At 33.2% G+C, this 13969-nt stretch overlaps 1 protein-coding gene across 16 annotated transcripts in view; it reads right to left on the reverse strand.

Annotated features, from left to right (window-relative positions):
• Hectd1 (HECT domain E3 ubiquitin protein ligase 1) overlaps window positions 1-13969 on the reverse strand; it is an 86084-nt gene that overhangs the window by 34588 nt on the left and 37527 nt on the right. For all 16 annotated transcript variants that reach the window (XM_077799801.1, XM_077799802.1, XM_077799800.1 and 13 more), the window contains exons 13-19: window positions 10290-10512; window positions 9445-9708; window positions 9268-9344; window positions 4017-4151; window positions 3094-3240; window positions 1966-2060; window positions 15-120 (exon numbers count right to left, since the gene is read on the reverse strand). In XM_077799801.1, the coding sequence (XP_077655927.1) occupies window positions 15-120; window positions 1966-2060; window positions 3094-3240; window positions 4017-4151; window positions 9268-9344; window positions 9445-9708; window positions 10290-10512 (1047 nt within the window). The remainder of the gene's footprint in view (window positions 1-14; window positions 121-1965; window positions 2061-3093; window positions 3241-4016; window positions 4152-9267; window positions 9345-9444; window positions 9709-10289; window positions 10513-13969) is intronic.

A 13969-nucleotide genomic window follows, 5' to 3' on the forward strand; every position in this document is an offset into this window, starting at 1 on the left:
ATTTTCGTGGTTACCTGGAGGTTATATGTGGATCCTGGTGTGTCATACAAGTGGAGAGGTAGACGTTCAATTGATTCTAATACAGCTATTAACTTTCGAATTAATGCAACTGCTGGTCGACTATGAAGAGAAAAATAATTGTTAAGAGCTTTGATGTAAAGGCATGAAAATGTTCATGCAGAAACTACAATAATCTATAATAGTAGGTCCTCTGCTTTCTTCATGGGTACAAAAAGAAGTGTAATTTCTATAAAACAACAACAAAGTTTTATGTTTCTTCATGTTTGTTCTTTCTTTTTTCTTTTTTGACAGTACTGGGGATTGAACCCAGGGTGCTTTACCACAGAGCTACATCTCTAGCCCTTTTATTTTTTATTTTGAGACAGTCTCATTAAATTTCTGAGTCTGACCTCAAACTTTCAATCCTTCTGCCTTAGCCTTCCAAATAGCTGAGGTTACAGGATGTGCCAACACACCCAGCAAAAGAATTTGTTTTCTTTTTTTGGTACCAGACAATGAATCCAGAGGTACTTAACCACTGAGCCACATCTCCAGCCCTTTTTTATATTTTATTTTGAGATAGGGTCTCACTAAATTGCTGAGGCGGCATTTAAACTTGGGATCCTCCTGACTCAGTCTCTTGAGTTGCTGGGATTACAGGCATTTACCACCATGCCTGGCAATTTTTTTCTTTTTCCTTCTTTTTGGTATTGGTAATTAAAATCAGGGATGCTTGACCACTGAGCCACATCCCAGTCCCTTTTTATTTTGAAACAGAGTCTCACTAAGTTGCTTAGGGCCTTGCTAAATTACTAAGGCTCTTTTTGATCTTGCAATCCTCCTGCCTCAGCCACTAAAGTTGCTGGTATTATAGGCATGCACCACAGTGTCCACCAAGAAGTTTTAAAAATAAAAATATATGATGTCAAGGGTATTATAACATACACTTTATCACACATTATAAAGGTATAATTTGGCATAACATTTCTGGAAAATAATTGGAAAATTTGGATCAAGAAACTTTTAAAACCACCCATAAGATTTAATACAATAAATACCACTTCAACAATTTATGTGAAAAGATGCTTTAATCAAGACTAGTATATTGCTGGGTACAGTGGCGCATACCTGTAATCCCAGTGACTCAGGAGACTGAGACAGGAGGATAGCAAGTTCAAAGCCAACCTCAGCAAAAGCGAGGCACCAGGCAACTCAGTGAGACCCTGTCTCTAAATAAAATACAAAATAGGGCTGGGGATGTGGCTCAGTGGTCAAGTGCCCCTGAGTTCAATCCCTGGTACCTCTACCCACCGAAAAGATAATAAAAAATAAATAAAAAACAATAAAGTTGTAAAAGAAAGTTATACTTAAAAGATTAGTATGTTTTAATATTTGCAATAGTTTAAATAACAGTATTTCAATAAATTATCATCCATGAAGTTATAATATGTACTGATCAAAAATATATTTTTGAGTCAATTTTAAACTAGCTGAACTTCATTTAATAAATTCAATCACATTCAAAAGCACACAAAATAGTAATAATGTACCCTCATCAACTCATAATCCAGCTTCAGCAATGTGCTACTAATAGCAAATCTGTTTCTCTCCACCAGGGCCAAGGACCAAACTCAACATCTGGCCTGTATGAGACAAGCCACTGAATTAAATCCTCAACTGCTGCCTATCTACACCTGCAACTAGTTCTCTCCTTCCCATATATTTTGAAGAAATGACAGAGATCATATCATTTCACCTGAATATTTTCGAGTATGTATCCCTACAAAAAAATATTTAAAAAATATTATTACCATACCTTAAAAAAATTATCATCTAGTAACATCAAATAAATAGCCAGTGATCAAATTTCAACTCCCACTAATGAGCTACGTTTCCAGCCCCTAAATAAGCTTTCTTGCACATTATCTAGATCATTGAGTTAAACCCCCAGCTCATGGATTTTACCTCTCATCATCTTCATTTTCACTAAACGCTGTTTTGAAAACATTTATTCTTTCTACCAGTTGACTACAATCTTGTTTCATATCCAAATCCATGCTCTAAAGAAAAACAAAGGACAAAGAACAACAACAAAAAAACTTACTAAAATTTATCAAAAAATCATGGAAACATGAATATTACTATATTAAAAATTCTCAGTACAATTTGAGTGAAATCATTAATCATTTAATCTTTCAAAAAAAATTCTTTCCACTGTATAGCTAGCAGCCATGGATAATAGATTTTTTTTTCAATGTTATAAGGTCGTCAACAATTTCACTGCTAAATCAATGTTTCCCAAAGTATGCAAAGTATTATCAAATTTTACTTTTACATGAATCAAAATTTTCCATTTTTACAGTATTATTTAATGAGCATTAGAAGAAAACTGGTACTTTAAAACCATTTTGTAGATATTACTAAATGATGTAACACTGTATAATCACTGTAAGTTCAATAAATTGAAACACAGAGCAAACAGAAAAATTTATGAAGGGACTATAAGACTCACTGAAGTAACAATGAAATTGTTTAAAGTGTATCATCACATACATATAACATAAAAAATTAAAATGGCCAGTAGAAATGAAATAGGAAGAAATCTTTTCTTTCATTAAAATAAAGGGGAAAAAATTACCACAACAAAGAAATGTTCAAGGTAAACTATGTAGTTATATAAGGTTATTAACAAATACTTATCAAATATTCACATAAACTTCCTAAACTTTCATTGTTCATGAATTAATTTCATTCATATAGTTTAGGTACCTAAACCTTATTTTATTTTACATAATTTGTGAGGAAATCAGAATAGTAATTAATGTTAAATCTTAGACTCAATGGTTCATTCAAAAAATCCTGAACTGGAGAACTTAGAAATCAAAATTGACTCAATAATTTAATGCAATTGGCTTAAAGTGATAATACACTTGAAGAAATTAGAAATATTGAAGAAATTAGAAATATTTACTCAGTTTTTAAATCTAATAGAAAAACAAAATAAAATCACTCTATCAGAAGTATAGTTACAAAAATTTTTAGATTTTAAAAACTATACTATATTTTATACTTTGGTTCACTAAATAAACTTACATTGTTTAAAACAGTAAGAAGTGCTTGTACTAAACCACTGCTACACATTTCATATGGTGAAATTGTGTTTTCATCCTTCAAGAGTACAATTAGGTTTTCTAAAGCTGTCTTCATTAAATCTCGCCAAGTGTTCTCACCTTCAATACACTAAAAGAAAAACAAAATTTGGTGAACACCTCCCCCCAAATTTTTTTTTAAAAATAATTTATCATAGTTCAGGGATATAGCTCAGTGGTAGAGCCCTTGCTTAGCATATTAAAAACCCTGGCTTCATCCTCAACATCAACCACCCTACACATAAAAAATGATAATAATAATTCATCAGAACACCAATTATCATGAAAATAAATTAGATATTAAATAAGATTAAAAGTTCAATTATTAAAGCAAATTATGACTATCACAGGTCAATGTAGCCTTTTTAATAAAGGGCCCACTGTAAATAAATTACTGAACATGCCATTGTAAGACCCAAGCATTCACAGAAAATATGAAAACAAATGAATATTGCTATGTCAATAAACTTTGTGGACAATGACTGGTTTCCATGTGTCATGAAATATTTTTCTTCTTTCGATTCTTCAATAATTTAAAAACAGAACAACCATTCTTTTTTTTAATTTTTTTTGTAGTTGTAGATAGATAGAATGCCTTTATTCTATCTATTTTTATGTAGGGCTGAGGATCAAACCCAGTGTCTCATGCATGTTATGCAAGTACTCTGCCACTGAGCCACAACCCCAGCCCCAGAAAAACCATTCTTAATTCACAAAACCATTAAGAAAAATCAGGTGGCAGGCCAGGTTTAGCTAGAGGATAATAATTTATTGACCCTTACTCAACACCCAACATGAAGGATAGTGGCAGGAAAAAAATTAAGATAAAATTCACCGTGTATACTAAAAATCAAGAGGATGACATACTTGTCTATTCGTATGAAGCTCCCAAGATGATTCTAATTGAGTTGCTATGTTTCTGAGTGTTACCACTACTCCACGAGGCATGCTTTCAACAGCTTTAAAGTGGTCATCATATAAATCTCGAGCCATAGTTCGTACCTACAAAAATAAAGCAAATGTGAATTTTTATTGCAATTAGCAATTCTGCAACTCTTTCTTTTCACATGTATGTATAAAACTTTGAGAAACAAAATTTGGGAACTAGGGTGTAACTAAAGTGGTAGAGTGCTCCCCTTGCTTGAGCAAGGCCCTGGGTTTGAATCAATAGCACAACAAAAAATAAAACAACAATTAAACAAAAAAAAAAAGAAAGAAAGAAAGAAAGATGCCAGACACAGAGGAGCACGCCTGTAATCCCAGGAGCTCAGGAGCCTGAGACAGGGGAATCTTGAATTCAAAGCCAACCTCAGCAACAGTAAGATACTAATAAGCAACTCAGTGAGACCCTGTCTCTAAAAAAATGTAAAATAGGGCTGGTGATCTGGCTTAGTGGTCAAGTGCCCTTTCTCAGTTCAATCAAGAAAGAAAGGTTTCTTTTTCTTTTAGTGGGGGAGGGGCAGTAACTGGAGTTTGAACCCAAGGCCACATTATCACTAAGCTACATTCCCAGCCCTTTTTATTTTACATTTTGAGACAGGTTCTCCCTAAGTTGTTTAGGGCCTCACTAAATTTTTTGCTGAAGCTGGATTCAAACTTGTGATCCTCTTGTTTCAGCCTCCCAAACCACTAGGATCACAGGCATGCACCAATGGTATCCAGCTAGAAATAAAGTTTTTGTGCCATAATGACTTCCAAAAACATTACCTCTTCTATTCATATATGTCAAGTATTCCAATGTTTATAAAGCAAATATTAACTAAAATAACTCATATTTTTACATTTTGGTTATTTAAACTTTCCAGTTTAAATAACCAAATGAGTACTTATGAAAATAAATTACATAATTTGTAAAAATTTAACTTTGCTCTTTTATTTAAATAATTAAAGTAACTTATGGTGAACCAATTAGAAAATACAAATAAGGCCAGGAATAGTGGCACACACTGTTAATCCCAGAGGTTCAGGAGGCTAAGACAAGAGAATCACAAGTTCAAAGCCAGCCTCAGCAACTTTGTAAGACCTTGTTTCAAAATAAAAAGTAAAAAAGAATTGGGAATGTTACTTAGTGGTTAAGCCTTCCTGGTAACCAACAACAACAAACCAAGTACAAATAAGCCCTGAAAAAGGGAAAATTAAACTCCATCAACCAAAGTTGACCCTTTCAACATTAAGGTACATACCTAAGTTTTTTAAAATTATTCACATCTAATATATACTTGGCACTCTTAATTTATATATTTCATCATGAGGAAAAAAATGTTACTGTCAATTTGAGCACTAATTATCTGTTATTTAAGTCAAAATAAAGTTATTTGAGAATAATCCATATGTCCTAAATTTAAATTTGACAAAACTGAGTAAAAGACACTATTTACAAATATATGCTCAAATAATGTAAATTTATGGTTTAGGTGATTATATTTTAATCACAAACTAACTCAATATATCTCTAATGCAACACAAAAGACAAAGAACCTCTTCCTAAAGTACATAATACCTTTCTACTATGTATGTCCTTCAGAATTTATAGATAGCAACTTCTGGTTATTGGACAACTTCAAAGTATTCCTTTATAAAAGAGCATTAATATGTAAACCTGGGGACTGGAATTGTAGCGCAGTGGTAGAGTGCTTGCCTAGCATGTGTGAGGCACTGGGTTCAATTCTCAACACAGCATATAAATAAGCAAAATAAAGGTCCATTGACCTTTAATTTTAGTTGAAATTAAAAAAAAAAAAGTAAACTTGAGGTTAAAACTAACAGCTAAAATAGTATATTTTGAAACTTACTAATACATAAAAGAACAGCCAACCAACTGGTCACTGACTTACGGCTCATTTCAATTCAAATCAAGAAAGTACAGGACAGAGATACATGGCTCATTGATAGCGCGCTTGCCTAGCAAGCACAAGGTCTTAGGTTTGATCTCCAGCACACACACAAAAAGAATCAATAATCCTCAACACAAAGGTTAAACATCACTATTCCTAAAATCCAAAATCTGAAATTTTGAGCACCAATATGATGTCATAAGCAGAAAATTACACACCATAAAACTTTATTTCACATATAAAATTATTTTAAAATATTGTATAAAATTACCTTCAGGCAATGTACATGACATACAAATCAGGTTGGTGGGGGGTTTTTGGTAGTATTGGGAAAGTGCAAATTTTGTTTACACATGGGTATCATCCTCAAGATATCTCATGAATATGAGAATGTTCCAAATCCCAAAAAAATCCAAAATCTGAAGCACTTCTGATTTCAAGCACTTCAAATAAGAGCTACTAAATCTATACTAACCCCTGAGATAAGTGTCAGTTTTTAAAAGTTTTATCATTGTTCGAGGATTCATATTTACAAATTTGATTATTCAATAAATGTGTAGTCTCAAATCAAAGTTTCTAATGTTTTTATGATTATTTGTGGACATGTACTACTTAGCAAAAATTTGAGTTGCCCAATATGCATGTTCCCAACTCAGTTCAAACAAGGTGATATACTGATTTCAACTCTCATACTGTAAATAAATATCCTTTTCAGTCTATTCAGTGTCTTCTTTTTCACATTTGCACTTTTTTTTTGTAATTTCACTGTTTTATATGCCCGCTCAAAACATAGTGCAGAAGTACTGTCTAGTTGTTAACACTGTGATGAATCTTTTTTTTTTAAATATTTAATTTTTAGTTTTAGGTAGACACAATATCTTTATTTTTATATGGTGCCGAGAATCGAACCCAGTGACTCACTCATTGTAGGCGAGCGTGCTACCACTTGAGCCACATCCCCAGCCCTGTGATGAATCTTACAGAATAAAAACTGTGCTACTAAAAAAAAAAAGTTTTATTCTGGTATGATGATGCTGTTGGCCAATTCAATGTTGTTAACAAATCAACCATACACATTAAATCATTAAATAAGGTATCTTTAAACATAAACAAACATAAAACAAGGTTACATATGCATCACTTGATAAAGCCTCTGTGAATAATAACAACTATACTTAGTTCAAATTCCTTTTAATATCTAAGACCATCTTAAATGGTATTAAATTTCTTTCTCAAATGTCTTCAACATATTCTAAGTAATCTCTGGCCTTAAACTCAAAAAAAAAAAAAAAAAAAACCCAACACAGGAGCAACCCCAAAATTACATAACTATAAAGGAAAGAAAAAACTATAAGAAAAAAAAAAAAAACTGAAGCTGTTCTTCCCAAAATCTAGCATCAGAAAATAGCCTCAGGATATAACCCAACACAGTCACAAAAGGAATTAAAGACATGAGCTCCTCCTGTGGCCCTCTATATAAAAGTTCTCCAAATCAAATGCATTAATCACAAGTACTCTCCAATAATGAGAATACTTACAAGCATTCTTTGCATATATACTTAAACACTATTTTATATTACCATTATAAGGTAAAATAAACATTTGTAACTTGAAAATGTTTAATCTATGGGATGTTAATTATATTTTTAAAAAATTAAAAATGCAGAGCAACTAATATAATAAAGATGGAATTTTGCTGGCCATTTAAAAGAACAATGCATATCTGATGAATAGAATTTAAAAATACTGTGATTCTGAACTCAATAATGCAAATGGAGAGTATTCCCTATATCTTGCCCTCCCAATACTAGGATCAGGGCCTTGCACATGGCTAGGCAAGCACTCTACTGAATTTACACCCTCTGCCCTGATATCTTTTTAATATAGTGATTTTATCTAAGATAGCCAATAAACTGAGCACCAAAATGATCTGAATTTAGAGCCAAGCAGTTAAGTTGCATTATCAAGAAGTACAAAATCAGATTATAAACTATAATGATCATTTTTAATCCCACTGTGTCACTAAAAATATTATCATCATTAATAATCTCAGTATGAGTTTAAAGGGGTTGGTTGGGGATGCAGTTCACTGATAGAGCACTTGCCCAGCATACAAAAAGCCTTGAATTTCAATGCAATATTACTCAGCCATAAACAAGAATGAAATTATGACATTTGCCAGTAAATGGATACAACTGGAGACTATCATGCTAAGTGAAATAAACTAATCCCAAAAAAACAAAGGCTAAATGTTCTCTCTGATATGTAGATGCTGATTCACAATAGGCATGGTGGGGGTGGGAGAGTGGAAGTTCACTGAAATGGGCTGGGGGTGGGGTGGGGATGGGAATGGGAAAGATAGTAGAATGAATAGGACATAGTTCCTATGTTCATACATGACCAGTTAACTCCACATCATGTACAACCATAAGAATGGAAACTTATACTCCATTTATGTATGATATATCAAAATACATTCTACTGTCATGTGTAACTAAAAAGAATTAAACAAATTTTTTTAAATAAAAAACATTCAGTTGGCTATCTGAGGTCTTTTGAGGTTCCTTATCCATTTCATTTTTTTTCTTTCTATTTTTGCCTATAATCTATAAATCACTTTGGGTAGTATGAACATTGTCAAAATGTCATTAAAATAATGTTATTCAAAAGGGGGGAAGGCTGGAGTTGTGGCTCAGTGGTAGAGAACTTGCCTGTCATGCGTGAGGCCGGCCCTGGGTTTGACCCTCAGCACTCATATCAACAAATAAACAAAAGATCTATTGACAACTAAAAAATATTTTTTAAAAAAGCCTGTTTGATCCCCTGTACTATAAAAAAAAAGTTTGTGATATTTAATCAGAAATATTAAATAATTTAATTATTTTTCTTGTTAATTCCTGGCTTTGCCTCAGTTTTAATGTTGGTATTTAGAGTAGGTATAAAGAATATTTTATAAAAAATAATGAGCAAAGAAAAACAGAAAACTAAAAATGTCATATTTGAAAAGCTTATGTTATATGGCTCAAGGTTTTTGTTTTCTGTTTTTTAGTACCAGAGATTGAACCCAGGGACACTTAATCACGGAGCCACATTCCCAACCCTTGCTAAATTGCTGACACTGAGTTTGAACTCTAAATCCTTCTGTCTCAGCTTCCTGAGCTGCTGGGATTACAGGAGTGTGCCACTGCATCTGGCTGGCTCAAGTTTTTCAATGCTTATAAGCTATCACTGAAAATTTTTCAACTCAATATCAAACAGAAAAAAAGCACATTTCACAAATATACCTTTTGCTTTGTTTTTTCTAATTTGGATTTCAGTTTTCTGCCTCTTTTGCCAGTCCAGCCAGTCACAAATTCTGAACCTTAGGAATGGGACAACAAAAGAACAATTCACATAACATACTTCATTGCAATTTTACATATTCATTTATTCTTACCTGCTAAACTTGGCTACATACTTACCCAAAGAAGTTTCTGCAGTAAATGAATGCTTGGTTCCTCTATTAGATTCAAATACAAAACCAGGTAAATCTTCTTTCAATATTGTAGCTTGCTGACCATCTGAGTTGTGAATAGCAATTTCTCCTTCTTTCAAGCATGTTAATGACCAATTCCCTACAGTAAGTTTAGTGGGTCCTGGTGCTGAGAGTATAGGTTGACTTGAAGTAGATGGCTTTACTTGGCCTCGGGCTCTTTGTAACTTCTCTAAGAATTCACTTCTGCTTTCTACAAAGACAAAATACTTAATTTAAAACCTCATTCCTTTAGACTATTCCATGTTCAAAAATAAATAGAAACTACATATTGGAATGTCAATTTTATAAAAGAAAAATTAGCATAGAGTTTTGTCCTTTGGAATCCTCTCACTTGTTTGATCTACTTAGGTTTAAGCATAAAAGCAATCTTATAGGTGTAATTTTTTAAAAAGGTGAAACTTCTGAGAAAAGATATAACTTGAAAAAGCAATAAACCCATGCTATTTACCACTACATGACAAAAGACAGATTTTTCTAAAGACTGAAAAGATTATAAGTAGCTATAGTGCTGTTCAATTAGCATAGCAATAGAGCTCTTGCCTGAAAAGTAAAAGGCCCTGGGTTCGATTCCCAATACTGCAAAAGCAAAATGAAACAAAACAGAAGGTATTTATGAAATACTTACTTGTATAATTTTTCTGCTATTATTAAAGAAATTGACCACATGATCATCTAGAATGTGCTTACTCCTGTGATAATAGTAGCAAAAATATGAACAGAAAAATAAATTGTAGAAGCTAAAAAAGTATTTTAACTGAAACAAAATATTACCTGAACTATCCGATCCACCTTCAGGACTACCACTTGAATACATGGTAGCAAGTTTTCCATCCAAGATAAATCTGAACCATCCATTACTGCCATTAGACAATTCCAAGGCTGCTGCATCACTCCAAATATATAAGCAGTCCCTTCCCCTAATGATTGACCAGTCTCTCCAATGATATGGTTTACCTTGCTGTAATTCTTTAGCATCTTCTTGTGGTTCATCTTCCTAAATATGCAAAATTATTCAATGAAATGTAGAAAATAATTTTATTTCAAATATTAAGTATTGTAAAAACTTGACTATGAATCAAATTCAGAAAATAAACATATTAAACACAATTTTCAGTTGCTTATGGTTTAATATGTATTGTGATGATCTAATTACCTATAACTGAATCTTAAAATTATTTAAGTCCTAAAAATGCTAAGAAAACCATATGAAAAATGACCTAAATGATATCATGTTCATTTGAAAGACCAATGGATGAGAGTTTTATTTATATAATTAATACTCTGAAGATCTTGGTAAACTCACTATACATCTCTTGGGTCTGATGATTTGTAACAAATGGAGACTTAGATGGGACCACTGATATTTGAACCAAATGGTGCCTCAGAATCACCAGAGAAACTTCTAAAAAATAAATCCCATGGGACTAGGCATGTTAGCTCAGTAACAGAGTATTTGCCTAGCATGCCAAAAGGTTTGGGTTCAATTTCCAGTACCACACATAAACATACATACATACATATATTAATTCTGAGCTTGAACTATAGCTCAGTAATAGAGCACATGCCTAGTGCGTGTATGTGAGGCCCAGAGTTTAATCCCCAGCCCTGCAAAAAATAAAAAACAAAATAAATGTCTTAGATAAAGAAAATGTGACATATACGGAATGGATTATTATTTGGCCATTAAAAAAGAATGAAATCCTGACATCTGAGGCAATGTGCATGCAACTAAAGGACATTATATTAAGTAAAATAAGACAGATACAAATAGACAAGTACTGTATAATCTCACGCATACGTAGAAGCTAAAATACATATACTCTCTTGGAAGAGAGTAGAATAGTGGTCACTACAGGCCAGAAAAGAGAAGGGAAAGTTGGAATCGAAGGAGGTTGGATAATGGTACCAAAATATTGTTAGCTAGGAGCAATAGGTTCTTATATTTTATAGCACATAGAGTAATGATAGTCTATGATAATTTATTAAAAGAATTAGAAAAAAGGAAGTTGAATGCTCCCAACACAAAGATATGACAAATATTTAAGATGAAAATGCTAATTACCCTGATTTGATCATTACACACTGTACACACAACTCAAATTATCACAATGTGACCCTCAAATGTGTAAAATTATTATGTCAATCAAAAACAAATAAAAAAATAAATTCAAAGGTCCCCTCCTTGGCCAACTAAATCAACAGACTGTATCATTTCTATGATCATACAGATATTTTATTTAGAGAATGCTTTTTAAAAAAATGAAAACAAGGGGCTGGGGCTGGGGCTCAGCGGTAGAGCACATGCCTGGCATGCTTGCGGCATTGGGTTTGATTCTTAGCACCACATATAAACAAATAAAATAAAGATCATCAACAACTAAAAAAATAAATTTAAAGAAAAAAATGAAAACAAAAATCAACCTGCTAACATTCTGTAGCTTAACCTCAGATCCTGAAAGTTTTCAGAATCTGTCTACACATAAGAACATCTGCTCTGTGCCAGGATAGATTAACAAAGGACCTAGTCTTTCACATCCATAGTAAACCACTATAAACTTGACAAGATATATGGGGAAAAAAAGAGTATTTTCAAATATGGGACAACAGACAACACAGAATTGTGATCCCCAAGGAAATGAAAGCAATAAACCAAGAAACAATTTCCTAGCTGGGGTCACAGAAAGTGAGGGGAAAAAAAAATAAGTCTAGCAGTATAAATTGAGAAAATGGGGATAAGAGTTTAAGGTATTAAAGACAACTGGATTATTTTAAGGATGAGTTCGGGATTAGGGAAATAAGCCAAAAACACCTGCAGAAATCTGAAACATGGTTTCAACTGAGCATTAGACTACTAAGGTATAGGGTCATACTCTAAAGAGTGGGCAAAAAAACACCTGGAATGTTTTAAGTGGAACAAGATCAAGAAATCATACAAGTGACTGTCAAGAATTTAAGGGGAAACATCAACATAAGAGAAAAACCAGAAGAAAAAGAGGAAAAATACAATACCTAAAATGAAAATCTCACTAGATGTGATCAGTCGGGGGCGGGGGGGGGGGAATCAGCAAAATCAATCAGGCATAAAGCAAAACAAAAACGACTGGGGCGGCAGGGTGGGGGGGAGACAAAAAAAAAGAATGCTTCAGTGACCCATGTGACAATAAAAAGTAGTCTAATGAGTGTGTTAATTTGAGACCAGGTAAAAAAGAAGAAACAAATATTTCAAGTATTAACAGCCAAATATATTACAAATTTGACAAAAGCTATAAGCCCATAAAGAAACTCACAAGAACATAGTATCAAGCAGTCGTACACACATACAAAAGGGCACAAAAGTGAATCCATACACACAGGCACATTACAGTAAAAACACTGAAAAATCGGTGATAAGAATCTTTAAAAATAGGGAGAGAAGATATATCCAAAGAAAACAACTTCTTATCAGAAGCTATGCTAATAAAGTAGCAATGAAACTTTTTTGGGGGGTATTAGGGATTGAACTCAGGGATACATGATCACTGAGGGTCACTCGACCACTGAGCCACATCCCCAGCCCTATTTTTTGTATTTTACTTAGAGACAGGGTCTCACTGAGTTGTTTAGTGCCTTCAGGTTGCTGAGGCTGGCTTTGAACTCAAGATCCCCCTTGTCTAGGCTCCTGAGCCGCTGGGATTACAGGCGCTAACTGAAACACCTTTAAAGTATTCAAAAATGATAAACTATAAGTACTGTAGACACTGAAACTATTCATTAAAAATGAAGATGAAACAGGTTGGGGATACAGCTTAGTGCTAGCATGCTAAGACTCTGGGTTCAACCCCAAGCATTTCCCTCCAAAAGAAAGGTTAACTAGTATTTTCAGATCAACAAAATCTGACAGAAAAAAATTTTGATGAAGTCCAACTCATTCATTTTTGTGTTTCTAGTATAATATTTTTCCCCCCCTCAGGACTGAAGATTAAACCCAGGGACTTTGCCACTGAGCCACATCTCATGCCCCTTCAATTTTTATTTTGAGACAGGCTGTTGTTGCTAAAATGCCCAAGCTGGCCTTGAATTTGTGATCATCTCGTTTCACTCTCTCAAGCAGTTTGGAGTACAAGGGTGCCCTACCACACCTGGATATACTATAATTTTTTAAAGATTCATTTAAGAAATCTTTGACAAAAGCCATGGTATGAAGAGCTGAAGAGTTCCTTTTCCTCTCTGAAGTTTTACAATTTTAGTTCATATATTTCAGCACGCGTTGCTGTTAATTCTTATATATGGTGTATATATTAAGGGTAAAGTAAAGGTTCAACATTTTGCATACATTATTAATTTTCAAAGAGATCTTCATTTCCTGATTGAATTGTTTTAACAACTTTGCTAAATATCAATGACCAAGTATACTTAAGTCATTAATCTATCCACAGACTACTGTCATAGTCTGCTTTATAAAAGAATTGGAA

Source organism: Urocitellus parryii, chromosome 6 (assembly GCF_045843805.1).
Source record: "Urocitellus parryii isolate mUroPar1 chromosome 6, mUroPar1.hap1, whole genome shotgun sequence".
NCBI classification, from domain to species: domain Eukaryota; kingdom Metazoa; phylum Chordata; class Mammalia; order Rodentia; family Sciuridae; genus Urocitellus; species Urocitellus parryii.